Below are 27,742 nucleotides of genomic sequence, written 5' to 3'. Positions count from 1 at the left end.
CACTGTTGTAGAGGATTTATTTTCCAGAAGGTCTGAGGGGCAAGGGCAAGGACAGGGTCAAGGGCAGGACAGGAGTGGAGGGAGAACCAAGAACACTGGAAGGCGCTGTGCATGGGCAGTGAGCAGGTTAACACTTTCAGTGCCTGTGGTGGGCAGATGACCTTAGCCTGCACGGGGACACAGCACTGGAAGCACTGAGTTTTAGGGCTGGCAAAGCCACATTCCTTGTGACTTGAACATGAGCCCCATGGCAACTCCATAAGGCGGGTATTCTCATTCTCAGGTGAGGTTCAGAGAGGTCAGACAGTCCCCTCCGGGTCATACAGCAACAACCACCCTGCCAAGCTGCACCGGGCTCCCTCAGAAAGGAACAAGCACAGATACTTGGGGAATCTGCTGTCCCCAGAGAGGTGCAGATAAATTCTAAATCCCTGTCCTTAATCCAAGGCTCTTTCACTTAACTATACCCCACATATTCACTTCAAGGGCCAGGGAAGCTCCATCTTGTCCCCCTCCCACACAGTTCCTAAAATTCTTCCAGTCATTCATGCAGCCTTTTAAGTATTTGCCTCCTTTTCATATACAAAGATAAATAGAACTTGTAATACCAGGGAGCCAAGGGTAGTCATTCACACCATAGCATGAATTTAGTTAGCAGCTATTTGGGGAAAGAGGAAGGGAAAGTGGGGGATTCTGAAGAGGTCAGGCCTGTTAGAGGAGCAGTAAAAACCGGAGGGAAGCGAGAGGGTTAAAGAGACCTGACACATAGGTAAAATGGGAAATAAAGGTGGATCTGGGCAAAACTGAGGACCCTGCCAGCTCTTCTCTAGATGACCCCGAGTCTGCATTGATGTGTGAGGGCTTTGGGAAGGTGGGAGAGGGACTTTACTTTTATCAGTCTGCAGCTTCTTACTGAGCTCTGATTCTGATCCAGGCCCTGTGTGTGCTGGACGGTGGGAGACAAAGTATCCCAGGTGTGGATCTTGGTCCAACCAATGGGGCTGGAGGACAAGCTCCCCAGGCCTGAGAATCCCGGTCTGGCTGTGATCAGGGCTGTTAAAAGTGGGCAGAGGACCAAGGGAAGTCTACAAAGTGAATCGCGATTACTGGCTGCCTACGCTGAGTGATGCCCTGGGGGCCTGATGGGGTCAGACGTATGTAGATGATGGGGAGACATTCTGGGTGTCAGGAGTAGCCTGAAAAAGAGCAAGAAGTAAAAATGTGTGACGTGTGTTTGGAGAACAGGAAGCCGGAGTCCAGCTGCATGAAGGGAAATGAGGCAGGGCTGGGGATGAGACCCAGACCTGGAGGAGCTCGGACCTTGGCCTAGGGCAGTGGGGAGCCTTGGAAGGATTTTAAGCAGGGGAATGACTGACCAGGATTGTGGACCCTCTGCCTGGGGGGTGGGGGAGGGGGAGTTACAGAGGATGGATTGGAAGGGTAAGAGGGGAGATAAGAGTGACAGTTGGAGACTTGACTGAGGGTGACAGCCACAGGGATCACTGAGAGTTGTTGGCATAGGCTTGTGTCAGGGAGCAGCTGTAACAGCAGGGAGGTAGGGCTCCGTGAGCCTTCCTGGAGGATCCAAGGCCACGGTCATCAGGGCAGGGCCTGCCTCATTGGTCCAGCCTCTGGAGAATCTTCTTCACCCAGGGCAGTCTGGGGTCAGCACAGATCTCTCGGTCCCTCAAGGTTAGCAGGCTAGAAAATGGAAACAGTGGGGAGACAACGAGGCAGCATTACCATGCAGCATGGATGCCAAGTCCTGCCTCAGAAACTTAGCATTTATGAGTCACCTGCTGTATGCTAACACATTTCTTGAGGAGAGGGGAAGATAAGCAGCAAGGACTTCCCATAACTTCAGCCTCAGCACTGCCCCGTCAGGCCAAGGAATAAAATAACCAAGAGTCTCATAATCATTGCTGACATTGCCTTGGGAGAGAGTACTGGGTAGTGGCCAATGAATTTTGGAGCCAGCTTATCTGGATTAAAATTCTACCTCCGCCATTTATCAGCAAGTCCTTCTCTGGGACTGTCCTTCTCTACATCTGTAAAATGGGCATGATAATTGTGGTCCAACTCCATAGGAATTTGATGAAGATTTGATGAGCTAATATCAAGTGGAATGCTCAGAACAGCACACAGCAGAGAGTAGATGCTATATAATTGTGCCAGGAGCTGGCCTAAACTTTTAACATTTTCTTTTCCTTTTTGTTTTGTTTTTTTTTTTTTTTTGTCTTTTTAGGGCCCCCCTGCAGCATATGGAACTTCCAAGGCTAGGGGTCGAACCAGAGCTACAACTGCCGGCCTACACCGCAGCCACAGCACAGCAACACCGCACCCTCATGGGTACTCTTAGTTGCGTTCGTTACCACTGAGCCATGACAAGAACTCCCTAACATTGATTTTCTTAGTAAATCTTTGAAACAACCCTATGAACCTCTATTATTTTATCTATTTCATAGCTGATGAAAGTGAAGCCCAGTGAGGTAGAGCAACTTGCCCAAGTGCCAGAGCTGGTAAGACCTGACTCATCGTGCTCGATACGAATTGGGCTCTTGGGGACCTTCGGAGAACATCCCCATCCAGGCCCCTCTGAGATACCTGAGCACAGGGAGGAGGGGTGACCACTGGCCCAAGATCACACAGCACTTGTAGGCTACGGTTTCTACCTTTTTTGGTTTAGGGCCGAAATCTTGGCATATGGAGGAAGTTCCCAGGCTAGAGGTCCAATCAGAGCTGCAGCTGCTGGCCTACACCACAGCCACAGCAACAGTGGATCCTTTAACCCACTGACGGAGGCCAAGGATCAAATCCACAACCTCATGGATACTAATCAGGTTCTTAACCTACTGAGCCACAACAGAACTCCTAAGGTTTCCACTTTTGCCCAAGCTTCCACAAACACCAGGCCAGGCCCTTGGGGTGACCTGCCTCAGCCAAAGCTGGTCGGTGATCAGAGACATCCTCCAGCCCGAGACTCCCTTCCTGCCTCTCAAGAGTGTGTCTGCTGAGACCCTCACTCCCCTGATCTGCCCCCACCCAACGGACAGAAAGAACAAAGAAGACAGCAAAGCATAGTTGATCTTGACAGCATGGGCAGCCTGCCTGGGCTGCTATGTGACAGTGGACAGGGCTCAGCCCCTCTCTGAGCCTTGACCTTCCCATTCATTAAGTCTCATTCGTTCTAGAGTCCCTTGGGCCTCAAGATCCAATAATCACATGTGTGCTCTCTCTCACTGAGCATCTACTATGTGCCAGGCACATACTACCTTCCACTTACTATTCTTGTGCCCTGTGAAGCTCAAGAGGCCCCATAACCTCTCTGTGCTGATTTTCTCACCTTAAAAAGGAGACTGTAATGGTACCTACTACATAAGGTTATTTGAAGGATTAAATGAATTAATATTTTTAAAGTGTTTATAACAGTGCCCAGCACTGAGCAAGCACTCTATATCTGATAAATAAAAATAAATGAACGTGATCACTCCCATTATACTGATGGGGAAAATGAGGCACAGAGTTGCAGTGACCAGAACCCTGGGCGAGCTTCCCACTTCAGCCTTCTTTGCTATTCACCCACAGACCCATCTGAGGGACAGAAGTTGAATGAGGAAGACGAAGGTGAAAGGATGACAGAGTCGCAAAGGGGATCATGAGTCCCCAGGCCCAAACATCCCCAATGCATGATTAGGCGGGCAGCCAGCTCTGAGGAGCTGAAGCGGCAGCCGGAGGGGCTGCCCCAGAAAGGACAGGCCCAGGCACCCAGCTGGGGGCAGGGGCGGGCGCAGGCCCAAGACCAGGGGAAAGGAAGCAAAGAAACTGAGAGAAACCAGCAAAGGAGAATAGGAACCTTACGAGAAAGCACTGAACAGGGACCCAGAAGTCCAGGTTCCAGCCTGGGCAACTTTGAACCACCGTGATCCCCTCCCTTGTGCTCTCCCTCCCCCCAGCCTGTTTCTCCACTTGTAAAATGGAATCATCGCACCTCTTTGTAGGATCATTGTGTGAATTAGACAGTCATGCTCAGCACAGTGCCTGGCCCAGAGGAAACACTTAGTGTCAGCTCTTAATAATCTCCTGGTAAGAAGGGGCTGCCTCCAATAACCAACTCGCAGGGCATCGGGGAGGATCCAAGATGCTTCTGATGGGAGCATCTTTGCTGACAGCGGCATCAGATATATTGCCTCTACCCTGAGCCCTACGTTCCATACCTACCTAGCTATGCCCATGTGGAACGGCACCCTTGGCCTCTTCTGAACCTGGCATGTTGCCCGGCACACAGTAAATGGCAAGTAATATTTAGTAGATGACCATATAATTTTTTTCCTGGTACACCTACACCTCAGCTGAGCCCTCTATTCCAGCCAAGTGCTGGAATACACATGCCAGTTGCATTCCTCCATCCCTGGGACCACCCCACCCAAGTGCATGTGGGCCTTCCTGGGCCACACTCATCAGGCTCTCCAAGGCCTTGCCTCACTACCTCCCTACTCACACCACGCCAGGCCTCCGGCAGGAGTCTGAAGTCCAGTAGTAATACTTCACCACACGCAGGGGCAGGGGGTGGCGGATGTAGTCCCGGCAGCAGACACTGTCCTCCACGTTGGCGCCGTAGGGGCCTGGCAGGGAGGGAGGGGTGCTCAGAGGGGTCGCAGGCTGGTGTCCTTCGGCCCTAACCACTGACCCGGCTTTTCTGTTTTCATGTGTAAGGTGGGTGTCCAGAGGATTTGGGCCCTCAAAGTCTGTACTCTTGGGGCCTCTGAGAAGCCACTAAGGGCCCCAAATCTGACCCTGGGTTGGTCAATTCAAGGGCGAGGTATTCAGAATGATCAGGCATCAGCAATGCCCTAAGCTTGTAAATGGAGCCTAGAGATTCTGAATGGGAAGGAGCCTTAGAACCTTGTTATTCGAGGTGAAGTTCATGGACCAGCACCAGCAGCACTACCTTTCTAGCTTTTTTTCTTGTCAGAAAAGCTCAGCACCTGGTCCCAGCCCTGCTGAATCAGATGCGCATTTTGAAGAATTTCCCATGTGATTCAAGACGTTCTCCTCAGCTCACCTCTCCTCCAATCCCCTCCGTGGTGCAAATGGTGAGGATGAGGTCTAGAGAGGGGGGAGGGTTTGCCCATATCACACAGCATGACCCTGGACAGTGAGGGCAAGGGCTCAGGCAGAGACCGGTCAATGCAGACCCGGGTTCTAGTCCTACTCTACCGTGAATCACCTAACACCTCTGAAGCCTGGTTTCCTCCTCGGACCCAGGGAGTAATATTAGTATCTAATATAGTATCTACTCCTCATTAAAGTAGGGCCTTTAATGCAGGGAAAGCACTCAGGAAGTCCAATAACTGAGCAATCATTGCTCTTCGCTGCCTGACTTCCAGTCCAGCCCTCATTTCCTGCCCACATAGGGCAGAAGAGTGTACATCGGGAGAGAAAGAAAAGTCAGGAACCCAGTGGTAAGGGCAGGTTCTGGAGCAAACATGGGGTGGTGAGGAGGCAGGCCCAGCTTTCCAAGGGAATATCCCTTCCCCCTGCTCCTGCCTTTACCCACCCCAGCTGGCCCCCTTCAGTGGCTCCTCCTCCACACTGCAAGGGCCCTATCCTTCAGTTCTCTGGAGTAGGGGACCCTGGGCTGTGCTCACCATGACCGGCAACCCAGCTGAGGCAGACCCTAGACTCCAAGCTGTCAAGACTACCCGTCTAACAGATGTATAAGATCAGGCCCATATAGAAACACACACACACACACACACACACACACATACACACACACACACACACAATAATAATAATAAAATGAAGCCCACAGAGGCAACGGAACTGGTGCAAGAGCCAGCGGCAGATTGGGGTCTTCTCAGTTCAGTGCTCTTTTCATCACATGAGGAAGATACCCCAGTGTCTGACCTTGACGTCCACAGAGAAGCCTCCCTCTTCCCAACCTCACCTGCCTCAGTTGCTTGAAGTATCATAGCAAGGAGGACGAGGGCAGCCAGGAGCGGGGTCTGCAGGCTCGCCATGTTCCTGTCCTGAGTGTCTGAACCAGGTGTCTACAGTCGTCCAAGGACAAGAAGGTCTGGTATTTAAGCGCTTGCTCTACCCACAAGCCTCAGACACTCTTAGTCACTGGTGAGCCCAGAATCTCTGACATTCATATTACGAAAGAAGAACTCCCACTTCCTCCAAACAGAAGGAAATTCTCTGTGGCCAGGAACTACTCAGAGGGGACCCCCGCCCTGACCTCCCCTCTGGGTCCCAAGAGACCTGCAAAATCCCCCTTGACCTGGGTCTCTTGGAGGCCTGTGCTCCCAGGGTCTGCTGGCTCTGTGGCCTGAGCCATGTCACTGGATCATCTCTGCGACCCAGTTTGCCCAGCCAGAGATGGGGGAGACATCTTCACACTGTTTGTAAATCAGGTGAGAATGCGGACAGGAGCTGAGCAGCCCCAAACCCTCACCTGGAACTGAGGCCCATCTCGTGCCCTTGGTGACCTTCATCCCCGATGTGTCTTCAAAGGGTTCACTTCTCTCCCCCATCACTAGCGTCTCCTAGGGCTTCTCACAAAGTCTCACAGAGGGCCAGCTCATGTTCACGCAACAACTTCCACGCACTTCCATCCGGACTGTTCCTCCTTCCCAGCTGTCCCCACACGCTTCCTCCCCTATGCCCTTCTCAATCTACCGCCATGTCCCACCAACTCCACTTCCTAAATCTCTCCCGCATGGCTTCCCTTATCTCCACCCACACTGTCCTGCCCAGGCCAGGCCACTTCCACCTCAGGTTCAGATGCGAGCCCCTCATCCCCCTCTCCACACAGTAGTAGCCAGAATGAGTGGCCCAAATTCAAAGCTGCACATACCTCTCTCCTGCTTCAAAACCCTGCTGTGGCCCCTTAAACCTGTGCTCCTGATTATGGCTTCCTTTCCAGACATGCCCCCCACCCAGGTCTCTTCCCCTGAGGAATCACCCCACCTTCCTCATAGTTCCTCAAAGAGGCCTGTGGTCCATCCCTGGCCATGAATGCCCTTTCTACTTCTCTACTGCATAAACTCCTACTCATGTACCAAGAGCCTTTTGAAATGTCATCCTCTAGGTAAGCACACCCCCTCAGGACTTGAAAATTCTCCAGGGTGACCTAGAACATGCACCTGAGCAGACTATGTCAGATTTTCTCTTTCTCAGGCTCCTCCCAGAAGCCAAAATCCAAGCTCTTGGAAGGCAGGGGTCTCCAATTATTTGTCTGGCATCCCAGAGTCTACCAAGAGTGAGGTATAAGGGGGTGCTCAGAACACATCTAATTTGAGGAGGAAATCTAAGCTCAGAGAAGAGGGGGCTTGGTGGTAAGTGGCTGACGCATCCTGGAGTTCAGGACTCAGTACTCCATTTGTAAAGGGACCATCCACTCATTCTTCAACAAATATCCATTGAGCCCTTGGGAGACAAGATAATGAATGACCACCACCACTCCCGAAATGTCTACATCTAATTCCCAAAACTTGTGAATATGTGACCTTTCATGGTAAAAAGGACTTTGCAGATATGTTTAAGTCAAGGATCTTAAAACAGGGAGATTTCCTGGATTATCTGGATAGACCCAATGCAATTACAGGCCATTATAAGAGGTGGGCAGTGACAGGGTCAGACTCAGATAGAAGATAGGATGGCAGAAGCAGGAAGTTCACATGATGTGACACCATGAGCCCAGGAATGCAGGCAGCCACAAGAAGGCGGAAAAGGCAAGGAAAGAGATTCTCTCTTGGAGCTTCCAGAAGGAACACAACCCTGCCAATACCTCAATTTTAGTCCACTGAGACTGACTTAGGACTTCTGATCTCCTGAACTGTAAGACAATATATTTGTGTTGTTTTAATCCACCAAGTAATTGTTATAGCAGCAAGAAAAGGCTAATACAAATGCCTGCCACACACAAGGTACACCACCAGGATCCAGGGACATAGCAGGGGACAGGTCTCTGCTTTCGTGGAGTTTACCTTGGAGACAGGCAATAAACAGGCAAAAAATACCAAACAAGGTAATGTTAGGCTGTGGTGAGAGCCGTAAAGAAATGAATCAGATCCAAACAGTGATTATGGGGAAGCAGGTTTGGGGAGACAGGAAAGGTCTTTTTGAGGGGTGACAGGCAAGCTGACATTCAGAAGATACTACGAAACCTGCCAGGGAGTGAAGGGCAAGTGGAAAAGGTGACAGAGCTGAGCAGCTGGGCTGGGGGGCAGAGGGCAGAGGGCAGCCAGGTGGGGGAGGCAGGCAGGCAGGGGCAGGCAGGGCCTATTCAGCTGCGATTCCTTTGAAACTCCTGACGGATATGCATTGGAGGCACACAGCATCACCCTGGAAGGCCTCTTGTCAGAAGGTGTTACCCCAAACCAGTCACAGATGGACAAATGTACTGCATGATTCTACTTCTATGAGGTTTCTAGAGGAGTCAGGCTCATAGAGACAGCAAGCACAATGGTGGCTGCCAGGGGCTGGAGGGAAGAAGCGATGGAGAGTTAGTGTTTAATGCGTACATAATTTCAGTTTGGAAAGATAGGAGACTTCTGGAGATGGGTAGTTGGTGATGGTTGCACAACAATGGGAATGTATTTAATGCCACCAGACTATACACGTAAAAAATACTTAAGATAGTACATTTTATGTAATACATATTTTACCAATTAAAAATAAAAGCACATGAAAAGGTACTCCACATCATATGTCATCAGGGAAATGCAATTTTTTTTTTTTTAGGGCCGCACTCACGGCATATGGAGGTTCCCAGGCTAGGGGTTGAAATGGAGCTGTAGCTGCCGGCCTACACCACAGCCACAGCAACTTCGATTCCAAGGTGTCTCTGCAACCTGCAGCACAGCTCACGGCAATGCCGGATCCTTAACCACTGAGCGAGGCAAGGGATCAAACCCGCATCCTCATGGATACTAGCCAGGTTCGTAAATCACTGAGCCACAACAGGAAGGAACTCCTTTGGGGAATTTAAATACTGGATTATATTAGGGCTTTACTGCTGATTTTCTTAGGTATAAAAGACTTTAAAGGTATATAGGAGAATGTCTTTATTCTAAGAGATGCACTTGAAGTATTTAAGAGTGAAGTTCATGATGACCCTACTTTCAACGAGTGCAGGTTCAGAGGAAATGCATATATGGGTATGGGTATGTCCGTGTGTATATAGAGACGTATATATTTTTATATACATAGATAAGTGTGTATGCATGTGTATGTGCATATATGTATATATTATTGTATATGTTTATAATGTGTGTTTATGTGTGTGTGCACACATGTTTGTTGTGTGCATGCATGTTTATATGTGTATTCTATCCCAGAGAGAGAAAGGGAGGGACAAAACAAACATGGCAAGATGTTGGGAGTTCCCTGGAGGCCTATCGGACTAAGGATCCGGTGTTGTCATTGCTTTGGGGCAGGTCTGATCCCTGGCTTGGAAACTTCTGCATGCTGTGGTTGCAGCAAAATAAATAAATAAATAAATAAACAAAACATGGCAAGATGGTAATAATGTTGCAGTGAGGTGGTAGATATGCTGGTGATGGTGGAACTGGTCTAACAACGTTCCTGAACATTTAAAGTATTTCACAACAAAAACATGAAGAGAAAAGAAATAATTTTAAAATGTGGAAGTCATCTTGTGAAAAATGGGCTGTCACTGGAGGACTGTGAGTAAGAGAGAGAAAATTGGTCTGCTCGCTCTTCTTCTGAACTCGGGGTTTTCTTATTCAGGGCCAGGCCCCTCCAGGGGGTGGGCTCAGGGGTTCCCCCATGGAGAGCACCAGCATCCCCAGGGACTCAGCAGGCCCCAAGCTCTTCATGCTGGCTCAGCCTCTGCAACCCAGGACCCCATTCCTCTGGGGCTTGGAAAAAAGATGAGCCACACCTGCAGCCAGCTGGCTTTTACTCCCCCAGGGCCCTTGGCCTCCCTGGTACAGGAGAAGAAGCAGGTACCCATGTTCAAGGATCCCGGAGTTGCCACTCAAGGTTCAGGGGATCAGCTCTCAATGGAAAGGGGAATTTCTCTTGGGGCTGAAGGTGTGGCTGATAAAGGGGATGTTTTCTTTCCTCGTGTTGGGAGGTTGATGCTGGCCCATCCGTCTGTCCTCCTACAATGCTGGCAATGCATGGGAAGCTCCAGGTCAAATCCTCTTTCCCCCAAACTTCTTTGTTTGTTTAAGTTCATTTATTTTTGTTTATAAAAAAAAACACATAAAGGTGGAAACGACTCAAATGTCCATCAACAGATGACTGGATAAACAAAATGTAGTATATATATACTACGATGGAATACTATTCACCTTCAAAAAGGAAATTCCGACACATGTTACAACATGGATGAACTCTGAGGACATTCTGCTAAGTGAAATAAGCCAGTACCCAAAAGAAAAATACTCTATGGTTCCACATATATGAGGGAACCAAGTATGAGTTCCATACTCATATGAGGTATGTAGATTCTTAGAGACAAAAAAGTAGAAAGGTGATTGCCAGGGGCTGGGGAAGGAAGGAATGGAGAGTTATTGTTTGATGGGACAGACTTTCACTTTGGGAAGATGGAAACATTCTAGAGAGGGGATGTGGAGACGGCAGCATAACAATATGAGTATACGTAATACCACTGAACTATTCACTTTACAATTGTTTAGATGAGGAGTTCCCTGGTAGCACAGTGCGTTAAGGATCCTTTGTTGTCACTGTGGCTTGGGTCCGATCCCAGACCCAGGAATTCCATGTGTAAAGGGCAGAGCCAAAAAATTAAAAAGATAGGATTTATGTTATATATGTTTTTAACCTCTACAAAAACATACATAATTACAGGAGTGCCTGAGGTGGCAGAGTGGGTTAAGAATCCAACTGCAGTGGCTTGGGTTGCCGAGAAGGCTTGGGTTCAATCCCCGGGCGGACACAGTGGGTTAAAGAATCCGGCATTGTTGCAGTTGTGGTGTAAGTTGCAGCTGTGGCTCGGATTCAATCCCTGGGCCTGGGAATGTCCACAAGCTGCAGGTGTGGCCGTGAAATAAATAAATAAATACAAACACACACACACACACACACATACATACACACATAATTACATATAAATGTGTACTTACACAAATGCATAGCTCATATCTAGAAAGATATATAAATAATTGATGACATTAGTTGCCCCCAAGGAGGAAAACAGGGCAGTAGATGGAGGAAAGACTTTCCACCAAATGCAGTTCTGCATGATTTGAAATTTTTTTACATGAGCATGACTGACTTATTAAAAAAAGATAAAGTTTTAAAAAAGAAGGGTAGGCTGAAAGGTAATTAATTCTCTCACCTCTGACTTCTCTGCCTCATTTCATTTCCCTCCCTCAGAGGCAAACAGGCTAAATGAGTTCTTGTTTGTCCTTCAGAAACCATCTATGCACATCCAAGCACATTTATAAAGACAGTCCCTTTGAAAGAAATAGAAGAAAGGAAGAAGGCAGGGAGGGAGTGTGAGAGGAGGACAGCATTAAAAAATATACTGTTTTATACTTTGCATTTTTCACCTAAACTGCATCTTGGAAAAGTCCCTATCAGTAATCTAGATCGGCCTTGCTCTTTCCAATGGTTGTCTGGTTTTCCACTGTGTGCAGCTACCAAAATACATACAGCTGGTCCCCTTATTAATGGACATTTGGGGTTTTTCCAGTCTTGTGCATTCACACAACATAAGCTTCCTTGAGCAGATTTACAAGACTTATAAATTCCTAGAAGTAGAGTGTCTGGGCTTTTGCTTCCACTGAGACCCAAAGAGAAAGTCCCTGCCCCAAGCAGCTGCCTCGGCACTTCCTCTTTTCATCGGAGAAGGAGAGCTCAGGAAAGGACTCCACGTGGGGCTCTCCAGGACCCTGATTTCTAAGCATCTTGGAGCCCCACCTTGAAGTTTTCAAGGTGGGGGGGTTACCCCGTTCCTCTACTTGACTGAGAGATGGGCACCACAGCTCGTCCCACAAACTGGAAGGAAGGGTGAGCACATTTATATAAGGTTCTGCGGAGGCAGGCTGGCACACATGGACCTTCGTGAGGAAAAGTCAAAAGCCCAGCCCGGAGGCTGCTGAGTCCAAACCACCACGTGCGCCAGACAAGGGGACTGTGAGGCAAGTGGGAAATTGTCAGAGAGAGAAGGGTGGGGAGAAAGAAGTAAGACTTTAGGACTAACTGGCCACGACGACAAACACTATAATAACAATATCAAAAAGAAAGAGGGGGAGGGGAGGGAAGGGGGAGAAGAAGGAGAAGATGATGAAGGGAGTGGGAGAAGGAGAAGACAGCAGCCCACTGTACTTAGTGAGTGCTACATGTATTGTGTCTTGTATGTGACACTCACTACCTCGTCATCTCCCCCCCGAGGTCACCATCATTATCCCCATTTCTCAGATTAGCAAACTGAGACCTAGAGCGCTTCCACAGCCAGTGCGTGGTGGCCCCAAAATTGCACTCAGATCTGATGCCAGAGCCCAGCTGCACCCTAACCATCGCTGCTGCAGTCATGGTCAGACTGGGAATAAAGGTATCAGTGAGAGTAACAAGGCCCATTAGATGGACTGAGAGTCCATCTTAGGCGGGTGCAGACTGAGTTTCTGTTAAGTCCCCTCAAATAAGGAACCACGGCTCAGAGAATGGAAGCCATCTGCTGGGGCCACATGGAGGGAATCTGGGTTTGATCTTAGGTCTTTTGCTTTTTAATTGAGATATAATTCACATACTAGGAAATTTATCCTTCTAAAGGGAATATATACTGTGGATCTAAAATATGGCACAAATGAATCTAACTACAAAACAGAAACAGACGTAGAGAATGGACTTGCAGTTGCCGAGGGGGAAGGGGACGGAGAAGGATGGCCTGGGAGTTTGGGGGTGGTAGAGGCAAACTATTACATTTAGAATGGATGGGCAATGAGGTCCTACTATACTCTGCAGCGAACTATGTCTAATCTCTTGGGATAGAACATGATGGGGGATGATATTAGAAAAAGAATATATATATATGTATGACTAGGTCACCTTGCTGTACAGCAGAAAGTGGTACAACACTGTAAATCAACTATAATCTAAAAAAAGAGTTGAAAAAGTAAAGGGGATATATAATTCAGTGCTTGTTTTTCTGTGTTGGCCATACCTGGGAAATGAAAAATCCCAGGCCAGGGATTGAATCCAATCTGCAGCCATAGCTGCATTCACGCTGGATCCTTAATCCACTGTGCTGGGGATCGAACCCATGCCTCCACAGATACAAGCCAGATCATTAACCCACTGAGCTGCAGCAGGAACTCCTCAGTGGTTTTTAATAGATTCACAAGGTGTATATCCATTTCTGCTCTCCACTTCCAAAATATTTTTGTCACCCCAAAAAGAAACTCAGTACCCATTAGTCACTCTCCATTTCCCCCTCTCCCCAGCTCCTCATAACCACTAGTGTACTTTCTGTCTCTGTAAATTTGCCTTTTGTGAATATTTCATACAAATGGAATCCTGAAATAGGTGGGGTTTTGTGTCTTTCTCTCACTTAGCCTAAGTTTTTGAGGTTCATTCATGTTGTGCCATGTATCAGTACTTTACTCTTTTTCTTAGGGCTGCACCCAGAGCACATGGAAGCCCCCAGGCTAGGGGTCGAATCGGAGCTGCAGCTGCCAGCCTACAGCACAGCCACAACAATGCAGAATCCGAGCTGCATCTGCAACCTACACTAGAGCTCACAGCAATGCCGGGATCCTCAACCCACTGAGCAGGGCCAGGGATCAAACCCACATCCTCATGGATACTAGTTGGGTTCGTCACCACTGAGCCACAACAGGAACTCCAGTATTTCACTCTTTTTATGGCTGGATATTATTTTCTTATGGATATACCATATTCTGTTTATCCATTTATTCACTGATGTCCATCCAAGCTGTTTCTACATTTGGCTGTTATGAGTAACACTGCTATAAACATCTGTGTACAGGCTTTTTAATGAGCGTACGTTTTCAACTCTTTGGGGCACATAAGTAGGCATAGAACTTCTGGGTCTATGACGAGTCTATGGTTAACTTTTTGAGAAACTGCCAGACTGTTTCCAGTGAGGATCTACCCATTTTACATCCCCACCAACAACGTATGAGGGTTCCAATTTTTCAATTTTTTTGCCAACTCTTGCTACGGTCTGCCCTTTTGATTATAGCCATCATGGGAGGTGTAAAGTGGTATGTCATGGTGGTTTTGATTCACATTTTCCTAATAACTAATGATGTAGAACATCTTATGTGCATATTGACCGTTTGTATTTTTCCTTTTTTTCTGGCTATGCCCACAGCATGTAGAAGTTCCTGGTCCAGGGATCAAACCCGAGTCACAACAATGACAACACCAGTTCCCCAATATTTTTAAACTGGGTTGTTTGTGTTTTTGCTGTTGAACGGTAACTGTTTTTTTGTATCTTGATATTCCATCCTTATTTTCTCCATTCTTTGGCTGTCTTTTCACTTTGATAGTGTCCTTTGGAACAGAAAAATTTTAATTTTGATGACATCCAACATATCTATTGTTTCTTTGATTACTTTTGCCTTAGGCGTCCTTTCTAAGAATCATTGCCTAATTCAAGGGCATGAAGATTTATCCTTATGTTCACTTCTAACAGTTTTATACTTTTAGCTCTCATTTCAGTCATTGATTCATTTGAGATTGATTTTGTAGATGATGTGAGGTAGAGCTCTAACTTCATTCTTTCACATGTGGCTATCCAGTCCCAGCATTACTGGTTGCAAAGACTCGTCTTTCTCCATTGAATTATCTTGGCACCCTTGTCAAAAATCAGTTCCCCCTAAATGGACTCTCAATTCTATTCCATTGATCTGTGTGTCTGTCCTTGTGCCAGTACTACACCATCTTGATTACCATTCCTCATAATAACCCCCTCAAGGCCTTTTTTTTTTTAATTTTCAAATGAAATCTTTCAAATATAAAGAAAATTTAAATAAATCTGGAAATTCACAACCTAGATAACGGCAGGTTATACTTCGTCATATTTTGTTTCATCTTTTTTTTTTTTCATTAAGAAGTAAAATATTTTAGGAGTTTCCTTGGTGGCTCAGTTGTAATGAACCCAACTAGTATCCACTGAGGATGAGGGTTGGATCCCTGGCCTTGCTAAGTGGGTTAAGGATCCAGCATTGCCATGAGCTATGGCGTAGGTTGCAGACATGGCTCAGATTTGGCATTGCTATGGCTGTGGCATAGGCCCACAGCTGCAGCTCTGGTTTGACCCCTAGCCTGGGAATTTCCACATGCCGTGGACACAGCCCTAAAAAGACCAAAAGAGGGAGAAAGAGAAGAAAAAGAGGAAGAAGAAGAAGAAAATATTTTTAATGCAGCCAAAGCTACCTTAGTCCTCCCCGCACCCATTTCCCCTCCCTCTTCTCCATGAGTAACCACAAAAGCATCACTCTGAAGCTGCTGGAGGTCCTTTCCAAAGATGTCATTCTCCTTTTATAACCTTATCAATATAATATAGCACTGTTTTGTGGGTCTTAATATTTTACCTAAGTAGCGTCATACTTAACATAACCTTTTACAACTTGCTTATTTCACTCAAGCTTATGTTTATAAGCTTTTTTTCCATGTTGATCCATATGGATCTAGTACATTCATTTTCACTACTGTATAAAGCAAATTCTGCTTTGAACTAACCTATTGTTTATTTATCCATTCCCCTGGCAGTGGACATTTAGGTTGTTTCCAGATGTTGACTATTACCAAGAGTTCTGTAATGAATGAACATCCTTGCCTGGGTCTTCCTGTTCCCTTCATCTTCTTGCTCACGCTTTTGCTCTAATCTGGGTTCTCCCCCAAGGACCCTACTGTCCCTGCAGCCTGCTTAGTGGTGGCTGCTCTCTCCCTCAGAGCTGTCATACCACTGGGCTGGGATTTGATAGGCATCTTCTTTGCTCTTCATAGCTACTTCCAAGCCAGTTATTCTTCTCTTCTCCCTAAAACCCCTAGATCCTTTGACATCCTATCATCAGACCCTCCCATCCATTACTCATCCCTTATTGCAGCCATGTATACCCCCTGTCACTCCCCCTCCCTCAAGGACAATTTTAACTCCCAACTCAGAGTCATTCCCTCTAGCATGATGCTGTCACAGCCATGGTGATTTTTACAACCAGCTTGTCAGTTCCATGTCCTCTGATCCACTAGGCGTATCCTCCACCCACCTCTGCCTCTCACTCCTAAGGTCACACCCTTGATCACATCATTACCAGTAACTGCAGTTGGGTAATCTCAATGTCACACGCCCCACTCTTCAACTGCTATCATTCATCATCAGCTCTTTGTCTTGAATATCCAATTCCAACAGTCCTTCCACTGCACCTAAACTAACCCTATCCCTTTTCCTTGCTCCCCTCTCAGGTCCTTACTTCTCTCCTTACTCAACTCAGCTTCCTTGGTCTTTCGTTAAAAGCATCATTTACCTATACCCTCAACTCTCTTGCCCAAATAACTCCAACACGCATTCTTGCTACCTTCTGATAAAACTGTGACCGGGGGGAGCCCAACTCTCCACTCACTGCACCTGCACCAATGCAGCTGAACATGGTGGGGATAAGCATCCAGTTATGCTAACTAAAAATTCAAGATCACTAATCTCTTGTGGTCCTTTTGTTCTGCCCAAAAGTCCTGCAATATTTTTCTGGCTTGTTCATTTTCCCATTCACTCAGACTATTTCATTCTTTCTTCTCTCCACTCAAACCTTCGACCCCTCCTCCCTGACCTTCACTTTCAATTGATGGCCCTGATTCCTATTCCCTGAGAAAAGTTATCAGAAGAACACATCCACCTGCAGCTACAGCATCTACCCATGGACATGCATCTTCCTTGCTTCTAATACTCTCTCCTACCTGAGGACATTATTCCTCGATTCTCTTCCCTGTATCAACAACCTCCCCCTCTCTGCTGTATCATTCTCATATTCACGTAACAGACTGTTATTTCTCTCATCTTAAGAAAAAAGGGAGTTCCTGTCGTGGCACAGTGGTTAACAAATCCGACTAGGAATTTGTTAACCACTGTGCGGGTTTGATCCCTGGCCTTGCTCAGGGGGTTAAGGATCCGGCATTGGTGTGAGCTGTGGAATAGGTTGCAGACGCAGCTCGGATCCTGCGTTGCTGTGGCTCTGGCATAGGCTGGGGACTGCAGCTCCGATTAGACCCCTAGCCTGGGAACCTCCATATGCCACGGGAGTGGCCCTCAAAAAGGCAAAAAGCCAAAAAAAAAAAAAAAGAAAAGAAAAGAAAAAGAAAACAGCACCTGGGAGTTCCCGTCATGGCTCAGTGGTTAACGAACCCAACTAGCATCCATGAGGACGTAGGTTTGACCCCTGGCCTTGCCTGGTAGGTTGGGGATCTGGCATTGCCAAGAGCTGTGATGTAGGTTCCTGCCTTGCTGTGGCTATGGTGTAGGCTGGCAGCTACAGCTCTAATTAGACCCCTAGCCTGGGAAACTGCATATGCTGCGGGTACAGCCCCAAAAAGACAAAAGAAAAAAAAAATTAAAAATCAGCACCTTGACCCCACATCCCACATCCACCTCCAAAGAGTGCTCCTCTATAGTAAAACTCAAAAGAATAGTCTATACTTGCTATCTCTCCAATTCCCCTCATCTTAGTCTCTCCACTCCCACTTTCTGATTCCAAAGATTCCTTTGGAGTTCCCTGTGGTGGCAGATTCATAAGAAGATCCACTTCAGGAGGGGAAGAGGAGATGAAGCTCTGGAGCATGTTGTATTTCAAAGGTATTGACAGAAGCTTAAGAAAATAATTTTGGTGCGCCTGGGACAGAGAAATTGTTAAACACATGAAGGATATAAAATACCTTTTGTGCTTAAAAAAAAAAAAACCATTGGAATAAGGTAAACTAACATGTTTTACATAATAGAACACTAGATGCTGTAACAAACAGGCCCCAAGTTATATGCTGGATCAGACATGATAAGAATTGATTTCTCACCACATAAAAGTCCAAAATGGGTGTTCCTGATTAATGAGCAGCTCTTCTCCAAGCGATAATGCAGGGACCCAGGCTCCTTCCATCTGTGGCTCTACTGTTGTTAACAGATTACTGAGCTCTTCTGTAGGAAGCCCAGGAAGGGAAAATAGAGCAGGGCATCAAGCACGGGAGGCTTTTACGGTCCAGGTCTGGAAACTGGGGGAAATCAGCTCTGCTCACACTCCACTGACCAAAATTCAGACACATGGCCTCACTTAAGTACGAGGAAGATTGAGAAACTATCTACCTGAGTACCCAAGAAGAGGAAACAGGTTAATGAAGAGCCAGCCAGTCTTTGGCTCTTTATTAATGGAAGTCCTCCCAGGGCTTCCGGTGATCAGGTAGAAAGATGATTCATCCTCCAGCGTCTTATTCTAAATGAGGGGCATGTTCCAGTCTGGCCTCGATTCAAAGGGCAAGTCCCACTGTAAAACCACAATTGCTTTTTTCTGGGAAGAAATCCCTTAGAAAAGCAAACAATTCTAACATTCCATTTATCTCTTCTGCCATTTGACATGGTTTGTGGGTTTCCAGTTTGGTTTTTCAGTGTTCCATAAAAACAGTAAGTACTTTAAAGCCTGTAGGGTATGACTAGTGTGGCTATACCCTGAGACTGGGACTTGGCATGATGCCATTGCTAACTGGCAGCATAGCTTGGCTACCAAACCTCATGCTCAGGCTCCACCTCTGAAATGGGCATTCGTAACGCCTGCCACTGTCATGTTGTTGGGAAATCAAAGACTTGTTCATTCTCTGCTCCAAATGATCCTCACAACTGCCCTTTGGAGCTAAAGGGCATGAACGGCCACTGTTCATTTCACAGATGGGGAAGGTCTGAGCTGGAGAGGTGACACACCTGGTCCAGGGAAACCCCAATACACAGTCCCCAGACAAGAGGTGGTGGCTGAAACTATGAGAGGACATGGCATCAGAAAAGGGAAGCAGAAAAGAGTAGGAATGGTGTGGATGGAGGAATGAAGAAAACCCACGAAAGTACATCCCCAAACCCAAGGTTTTTTCCACAGTGCCTCCTCACCCTCATTGTCTTTTAATTTTTCCCTCATGCCTGGTCATCTGGCCACAGAGGAAGGACTACAGAGAAACAGAGGAAGAGCTAAGAACATCTGGAATTCCCCAGAAGCCTTCAGGTAGGAGGATGACCTAGATTAAGATTGCTCCTATGTGGAGTTCCCGTCGTGGCGCAGTGGTTAACAAATCCAACTAGGAACCATGAGGTTGCGAGTTCGATCCCTGCCCTTGCTCAGTGGGTTAATGATCCTGCGTTGCCGTGAGCTGTGGTGTGGGTCGCAGACGCGGCTTGGATCCAGCGTTGCTGTGGCTCTGGTGTAGGCCGGCAGCCACAGCTCCGATTCAACCCCTAGCCTGGGAACTTCCATATGCCGCAGGAGCAGCCCAAGAAATGGCAAAAAGACAAAAAAAAAAAAAAAAAAGATTGCTCCTATGGTCCACAGCTGCCTGGTTGAGGAAAGGATCCTGCAGGAGGAACCAAGAAGGATAAGGGACCCTGCTTTCCACGCTTCTATTCTGAGCTCCAGGGAGTCACTGCCCCAGGGGTGCCATATCTGCAGCATGGGTCCATACCTCTTCTCTGGAAAGAAAGATTTTAAAAGATAAGTGACAACAGGAGTTCCCTGGTAGCCTAGTGGGTTAAGGATCTAGCATTGTCACTGCAGCGGCTTGGGTCACTGCTGTGGCGCGGGTTCAGTTCCTGGCCTGGAAGATTCCATATGCTATAGGCGCAGCCAAAAACAAAAAACAAAAAGCAAAAAAACCCCAGGGAGTTCCCATTGTGGCGCAGCAGAAATGAATCGAACTAATAACCATGAGGATGCAGGTTTGACCCCTGGCCTTGCTCAGTGGGTTAAACATCTGGCATTGCCGTGAGCTGTGGTGTAGGTCACAGACATGGCTTGGATCTGGTGTTGGTCGCTGTGGCTGCGGCGTAGGCTGGTGGCTACAGCTCCAGTTCAACCCCTAGCCTGGGAACCTCCATATGCCGCAGGTATGGCCCTAAAAAGCAAAAAAAAAAAAAAAAAAAAAAAAAAAAAAGTTGGAAGTCTCACACTTCTTGATTTCAAAACTTATTATAAAGTTATAGTAATCAAAACACAAAATAATGTGGTTCTGGCATAAAGACAGACATGTAGGCCAATGGAATAAAATATCTCAGAAATAAACCATCACTTTTGGTTTTGGTTTTGGTTTTGGGGGGGTGTCTTTTTTTTAGGTCCACACCCACAGCATGTGGAGCTTCCCAGGCTAGGGGTCAAAATCGGAGCTGCAGCTGCCAGCCTACACCATAGCCACAGCCATGCCAGATCTGAGCTGAGTCCACAACCTACACCACAGCTTGTGGCAACTCCAGATCCTTAAGCCACTGAGCAAGGCCAGGGAACAAAGCTGGGTCCTCATGGATGCTAGTTGGGTTCTTAACCTGCTGAGCCACAATGGGAACTCCTAAACCATCACTTTTATGGTCAGATAATTTTCAACAAGCATGCCAAAACCTTTCAATGGCAGAAAGGACAGTCTCTTCAACAAATGTTGTTGAGAAAACTGACTACTCACAGGCAAAAGAATGAAGCTGAATCCTTACCTCACACCACATTTGAAAATTAATTCAAAATGGATCAATGTTGCTAAGTGTAAGACCTCAAACTATAAAACTCTTGAAAGCAAAAATAGGATGAAAGCTCACATCATTGGATTTGGAAAAGATTTTCTGGATGTGACACCAAAAGCACAGGCAACAAAATTAAAAATAGATAAATTGGATTACATCAAAATAAAAAACTCCTGTGGGTGAAAGGACACAATTAATAGATTGTGTTAATCTAGATCAATAGGAAACCTAGGAAATGGGAGAAGATATTTGCAAATCATTTGTCTGATAAGGGTTTAACATCCAGAATATGTAAGGAACATCTACAAATTGACAACAAAAAAAAACAACCTCATTAAAAATGTGCAAAAGACTTGAATAGGCATCTCCCCAAAAAAGATATATAGTGAACAAGCATACAAAAAAGATATGCAGGAGGAGTTCCTGTCATGGTTCAGCGGTTAATGAAACTGACTAGTATCCGTGAGGACTTGGGTTCGATCCCTGGCCTTGCTCAATGGGTTAAGGCATTGCCATGAGCTGTGGTGTAGGTCACAGATGAGGTACGGATCCTGAGTTGCTGTGGCTGTGGTGTAGGCTGGTGGCTACAGCTCTGATTGGACCCCTAGCCTGGGAACCTCCATATGCCATGGGGTGGGGGGGGGGTGCTCCTAAAAAGACCAAAAAAAAAAAGAAAAAAAGATATGCAACATCACTAATCATTAAGGAAATGCAAATCAAGACCACAATGAGGTATCATCTCATACCCATTAGAACAGCTACTATTAAAAAAAAAAAACAAAAAAAACAGAAAATAACAAAGATACAGAGAAACTAGAACATAGTACATTGCTTGTAGAAATGTAAAATGATGGCAGTTCCTCGAAAAATTAAAAATAGAATTACAATGTGGTCCACAAGTTTCACTTCTGGGTATATATCCAAAAAAAAATTGAAAGGATTTCAAAGATCTATCAGCACACCATGTTCACAGCTGCACAAAGGTCAAGAGGTGGAAGCAATGCAATTGTCTAGTGACAGAAGAATGGATAAACGAAATGTGGTGTATACATAAAATGGAACTTTTTAGCCTTAAAAAGGAATGAATTTCTGACATGTGCTATAGCATGGATGAATCCTGAAGATATTATACAAAAAGACAAAATACTGTGTAATTCCACTTATATGGATTAACTAGAGCAGTCAAATTCATAGGGACAAAGTAGAATGGTGGTTGCTAGGGGCTGGGGGAAAGGGAAGAATGGGGTATGAATGTTTAATGCATATAGAGTTTCAGTTCTACAAGACAAAAAATTTCTGGAGATTGGTTACACAATGATGTGAATATACTTAATGCTACTGAAATGTACACATAGACATAGTTAAAAGGGGTGAACTTTATGTTATGCATTTTTGTTTTTTTGGTTTTCTTTTTTGGCCACCCTGCAGCATATGGATTTCCCAGGCCAGAGATCAGATCTGAGCCAAAGTTGCGACCTACAACCTATTTAGTAGCTTCAGCAACATCAGATCCTTAACCCACTGTACTGAGATGGGGATCAAACCTGCATCCCAGTTCTCCAGAGATGCCACTGATCCTGCTGTGCCATGGCAGGAACTCCTGTTATGCATTTTTTATAACAACTTTTAAAAATGGAGAACAGAAGGCAGTGGGATGGTATATTCAACGTGTTGAAAGAACTGTGACCCAGAAGTCCTTACTCAAGAAATAAGGTAAAATATACTAAAAATAAAGGTAAAATAAAGACATTCCCAGGTAAACAAACACAAGGAATATGTTGCTGGTAGATCTGCTTTACAAGACATACTAAAGGAACTTTGTCAGGATGAAAGGAAATGACTCAGATGGTCACCTGAATTCACACACAGAAATAAAGATCACTGGCAAAGGTTAATATAAAATAGACCATCATAAATACCATATATATATTTTTTTTTCTCAACTGTTTTAAAATTAAAATTTTAAATTACATAAGACAATCATGTTAGAGGAATATTGTTGGGCTTATGAAATACAAAGATGTAATATACTTGAGAGTAATAGCATTAAGGAGGGAGCTGAATTTCAATGCAGTCAAGAGAGATGTTAACTTGAACCCACTGGAATAAATGAAGACTACCATAAATCATAAATATGTAGGTTAATTTAAAACCATTATAAATATTTCCACGATAAACACATCCCTTTCCCAAACAACAGAAACAAAACAAAACCATTATAAATATATGTATTTTTCTCTTCTTTTTTTTTCTCCCCCCCAGGGCCACACCTGCGCACATGGAAGTTCCCAGGCTAGGGGTCGAATTGGAGCTACAGCTACTGGCCTACACCACAGCCACAGCAACACCAGGTCCGAGCTGCATCTGCAACCTACATCACAGCTCACAACACCACCAGATCCTTAACCCACTGAGCGAGGCCAAGGATCAAACCCTCATCCTCATGGACACTAGTCAGATTTGCTTCTGCTGAGCCACAATGGGAATTCCCTCTCTTAACGTCTTTTATTTATTTATTTTTTAAACAGAAAAAAGAAATAGTGCTACTTTATTAAAATACTGAGTTTATTTCGCATGTATATTTTTGTCTCCCCACCATTTCCATTTGTCTATCCACCACTACTATTATGTCCTATCATAACTTCCATACATACTTAAAACCAAGCAAAGGGTGGAATTCCATCTTTAAAAACTAAGCAGGCATTTTGGACAACACATTTTTGGCAATGGAGCCTGGACAACATTTATCAGACACAGTAGGCAAAGTTCTCACTCTGCATTATAAAAAGCCAACACCAACTGTTACACAAATGAACAATGCAAATTTTAACAAACCATTTAAACTATCAAAGAGACTTCCTCCACTGCCAGAGATCTTATAGTCTGCTGGTCAGTCATCTGGAAACAATTCTTCACATAATTGAACTTGGCTTCCACTTTGGGAGGAGAACAACAGTTTTTCTCTGCTTGCTTGCATTTTCACTTTCATGTTTTCAACAGAACTAGGTTCTTTTGGTGTTTTAGGAGATTTTTTTCCTGTTTTTTGAAGGATTCTTGACTTTTTGATCTTGGTGTTGACAGTTTTGAGTCTTTTTAATTCTGGTTTGATTTTTGTGCATTTTTGGCTGGAGTATCTCATATTGATTTCTTTACTGGAGGTTTTTCTTCTGCTTTCTCATCATCAAAGTCATCATCTTCATCATCTTCATCAGCAGCAAGTTTTACCTTTTTCAGAGGAAACTTGCTACCCCCTCCAGGGGCAGAACACTTTTCAGATATACTCAGAAGTTTCACTTTTCCTCCGCTTCATCTTCTGACTCTGCATCTTCCTCCACAGCTACTAAGTGCTGTCCACTAATATGCACAGGCCCTGAACCACACTTCAACCATAAGGCCACAGGCACAGGTGGTATTATTTCAAAGCCCTCAAGGGATGCTGACTCTAGAGACATTTTCAAAGTTGCCAGTGTTACTTTAATTGGACTGCCTTCATAATTCATTGCCTCTGCTTCAACAATGTGCGATTAATTCATCCTTTGTACCAGCCCCTAAACTGACCATTCTTAAATGGTGCTCATTTTCATCATTATCCAACTTAAAGTGATAATCTTTATCAGCCTTTAGTTTACCACTGAAAATATTGTTCTGAGGCCTCAGGAGGCTCATGTCCATGTCCACCGAATCTTCCGTGGGTTGGTGGCATCCACTTAGGTGGTAGAAAAGGTGGATGGAGATAAATGACTACTGTTCCAAGGAACAGCCACACAGGACAGAATCACAACAGGGACCCTCTCTCAACTTCTTTTAAAGAGATTAAGACTATATAAAGAAATAATTATAACACATAGACATATATGTGACAATTATAGCACAAAGGAAAAGAGAGATTCACAACTAGACCGATCATAGCACAACCGTAGAAAGAATCTTGAGAGCAGCAAGAGGAAAACAATTCACCTTGTACAGGTGATCCTCTAAGATTAACATCTGACTTGTCAGACGCCACTGATGCCACGAAGCAGTAGGATAACATACTCAAAAGTGCTGAACGAAAAAGACTGCCAACCAAGACTTCCTTATCCAGTAAAGCTATCCTTCAAAAACAAAAGAGAAATAAAAGCATTCCTATGAATTTGTCACTAGCAGACCTGCCATACAAGAAATACTAAAATAAATTCTTTGAACTGAAAAGAAAAAAAAAAAAAAGGTCCTGAGACAACAGGCCAAATCCACAAAAGAGCAACCAATAAAGTAACTACATAGATAAATATAAAAGAAGTATAAATTTTTTTTTGTTTATGACTCTCTTCCCATTTGATTTACAAAACAAATGCACGAAGCAGTAACTGTCAAACTGTGTTGATGGATTTAAAATGTATAAAGATGTCATTCATATGAAAATAATAACACAGGAGTTCCCTTCCCATCGCAGTGCAGCGGAAACAAATCTGACTAGCATCCATGAGGTTGCGGGTTCGATCCCTGGTCTCGCTCAGTGGGTTAAGGATCTGACGTTGCCTTGAGCTGTGGTGTAGGTTGCAGATGCAGCTCAGATCTGGCATGGCCGTGGTGTAGGCTGGCAGCTGCAGCTCGGATTTGACCCCTAGCCTGGGAACTTCCACATGCCACGGGTGCAACCCTAAAAAGACAAAACAGAAAAAAAAAAGCAAACTAAATCTGAAGCAAGCTGCAGGAATGAAATAATAAAAAGTGGGAGCTTCCATCATGGTGCAGCAGAAATGAATCCGACTAGCAACCATGAGGTTTCGGGTTCGATCGCTGATTTCACTCAGTGGGTTAAGGATCTGGCATTGCCATGAGCTATGGTGTAGGTCGCAGAATTGGCTCGGAAATGGCATTGCTGTGGCTGTGGCATAGGCTGGCAGCTGTAGCTCGGATTAGACCCCTAGCCTGGGAATCCCTATATGCCTCAGGTGTGGCCCTAAAAAGCAAAAATAATAATAATATAAAGTGTAAATAAAGAATAGAAAAACAACAGAGAAAATCAGTGAAATGTTAATATTAACAAGACTGAAAAATATTCTTGAAAATATTAACAAAACTGACAAATCTTTAGCTAGACTGTCCAAGGAGAAAAGAGAGAAGACACAAATTAACAAAATCAGGAATGAAAGAGGAGATATTACTGTGGAAAGTAACATAATGTCTTTTCTATCAAAGGTAATCTTGGTTATTCCATTTTGCTCATGTTCACCTTCCTGCAACACCCCCCCCGCCCCCCTCCCGCCTCTTCTCCCAGTAACAATTTGTTTCAAATGGAAGAATGTGCACATAGACCTGACCTATGGGAAGGGGAGGGGTAAATCACCTGCGTTAGGGATAAATAGGGGAGGGTCCTTAATTCAGTGCATGTGCTTTTTGGAGCACCCATGCCCTTCTGCAGAAGTAAAGAGCCTTGTCGAGATCTCCCTGGGTTCATGTATCTCATTTTTCAACACTGACGATCTGAGCCATGTCCCCAACATTACTACCCAGAAAACACTATGAGCAATTGTATGACAACAAATTATATAACCTAGATAAAATGGACAAATTCCTAGAAAGATATACACTACCAAAACAAAAAAAAAAAAAAAAAGGGAAAGTCTGAATAGGTACATAAAAAGCAAAAAGACCGGATTAGTAATCAAAAAGCTTCCCACAAAGAAAACACCAGGCCCAGATGGCTTCGTTGGTGAATTGTGACAAAAGTTACTTGAAAAATTAACACCAGTCCTTCTCAAACTCTTCCAAAAACATGAGGGAATACCTCCCAACTTATTCTATTGAGATAAGATAGGACCTGTGGGACCTGAGCCCTTTAACTTAAGAGGGCTTGCACCTGGATAAATGCCTCCCTGAGTAACAAAATATAAAGAAACTATAAGGAACTAAAAATAACTACATGCATACACAGTTGGGACAAATTATGACTTATAAGATACAAAAAGGCCAAGAACCAACAGACACTTCTGACGTACCAGGAGAAAAAGGAGAGTACTCCTGTGTTTGATCCCCACACTTAGTGCCACCAAGGGAGTGGGCTGCACATCTAATTACCCCTCCAGCCAAGGCCACTGATCCATTCCCTCACCCACACCCCATTTAAGGAATCAACCCGCCTTCCTCGGACAGTGAGCAAGGGCAGCTGTTTCTTGTTTTCACTCCCTTGTGCTGCAGCACAAGCCCCAGTAAAGCCTTGCTTGAATTTCTCACCTAGCTTCTTATCAATTTCTATTGATTAAAGAGTCTAAGGGCCTGGGTTGGTAACACCATAACAGTATGAGGTCAATATTATTCTCATACCAAAACCAGGAAGATATCGCCAAAAAAGAAAACAAAGAGGAAAAAAAAAAAAAAAAAAAACCTAAGAAAACGAACAACCCTTATGAATCTAAATGCAAAAATTCTAAAAAATAAAGTTAGGAGTTCCCTTCGTGGCGCAGTGGTTAAGGAATCCCACTAGGAACCATGAGGTTGCGGGTTCGATCCCTGGCTTTGCTCAGTGAGTTAAGGATCCAGTGTTTCGGTGACCTGCAGTGTAGGTCACAGACGTGGCTTGGATCCCGTGTTGCTGTGGCTCTGGTGTAGGTCGGTGGCTACAGCTCCAGTTAGACCCCTAGCCTGGGAACCTCCATATGCCAAGGGAAGCAGCCCTAGAAAAGGCAAAAAAAATAAATAAATAAAGTTAGCAAACCAAATCCAGCAAAATATAAAAAGTATTAACAGCGGTCTATTGAAATTTATCTTTGGAACACACGGTTAGCTGAACATACAAAAAGCTGTCAATGCAATACAACATATTCATAGAATAAAGAACAAAAACCACATGGTCATTTCAATAGACAGAAAAAGAATTTGATAAAATCCAACACCTTTTAATGATTAAAAAATACTCAATAAATGAAAAAATGGAAGGGAACTTCCTCAACCTGACAAAGAACATGGATGAAAAACCCACATCTAACACATACTTAATGGGAAGACTGCTTTCTCCCTGAGATCCGGGGAACAACACAAGGATACACT

The 27,742-nt window shown here is 45.0% G+C and overlaps 1 protein-coding gene and 1 pseudogene across 4 annotated transcripts in view; both read right to left on the bottom strand.

Annotated features, from left to right (window-relative positions):
• The window catches only part of CCL22 (C-C motif chemokine ligand 22), a 29,089-nt gene continuing 1,347 nt past the window's right edge, over nucleotides 1-27,742 (bottom strand). For 2 of the 4 annotated variants that reach the window (XM_084958291.1, XM_084958289.1), the window contains exons 2-4: nucleotides 5,951-6,053; nucleotides 4,499-4,622; nucleotides 1-1,701 (exon numbers count right to left, since the gene is read on the bottom strand). In XM_084958291.1, coding sequence (XP_084814417.1) covers nucleotides 1,617-1,701; nucleotides 4,499-4,622; nucleotides 5,951-6,023 — 282 coding nt within the window. In that variant the 5' untranslated portion in view covers nucleotides 6,024-6,053 and the 3' untranslated portion in view covers nucleotides 1-1,616. 4 annotated transcript variants of the gene reach the window in all.
• On the bottom strand, nucleotides 23,448-24,394 carry LOC100516805 (nucleophosmin pseudogene; annotated as a pseudogene).

This window comes from Sus scrofa, chromosome 6 (genome assembly GCF_054392235.1).
Source record: "Sus scrofa isolate SSC_HxYL_T2T_F1_AM1 chromosome 6, Sscrofa_HxYL_maternal_Yorkshire_Landrace_v2.0, whole genome shotgun sequence".
Lineage (NCBI taxonomy): Eukaryota > Metazoa > Chordata > Mammalia > Artiodactyla > Suidae > Sus > Sus scrofa.
This window is presented reverse-complemented; position numbering and strand designations above follow the sequence as displayed.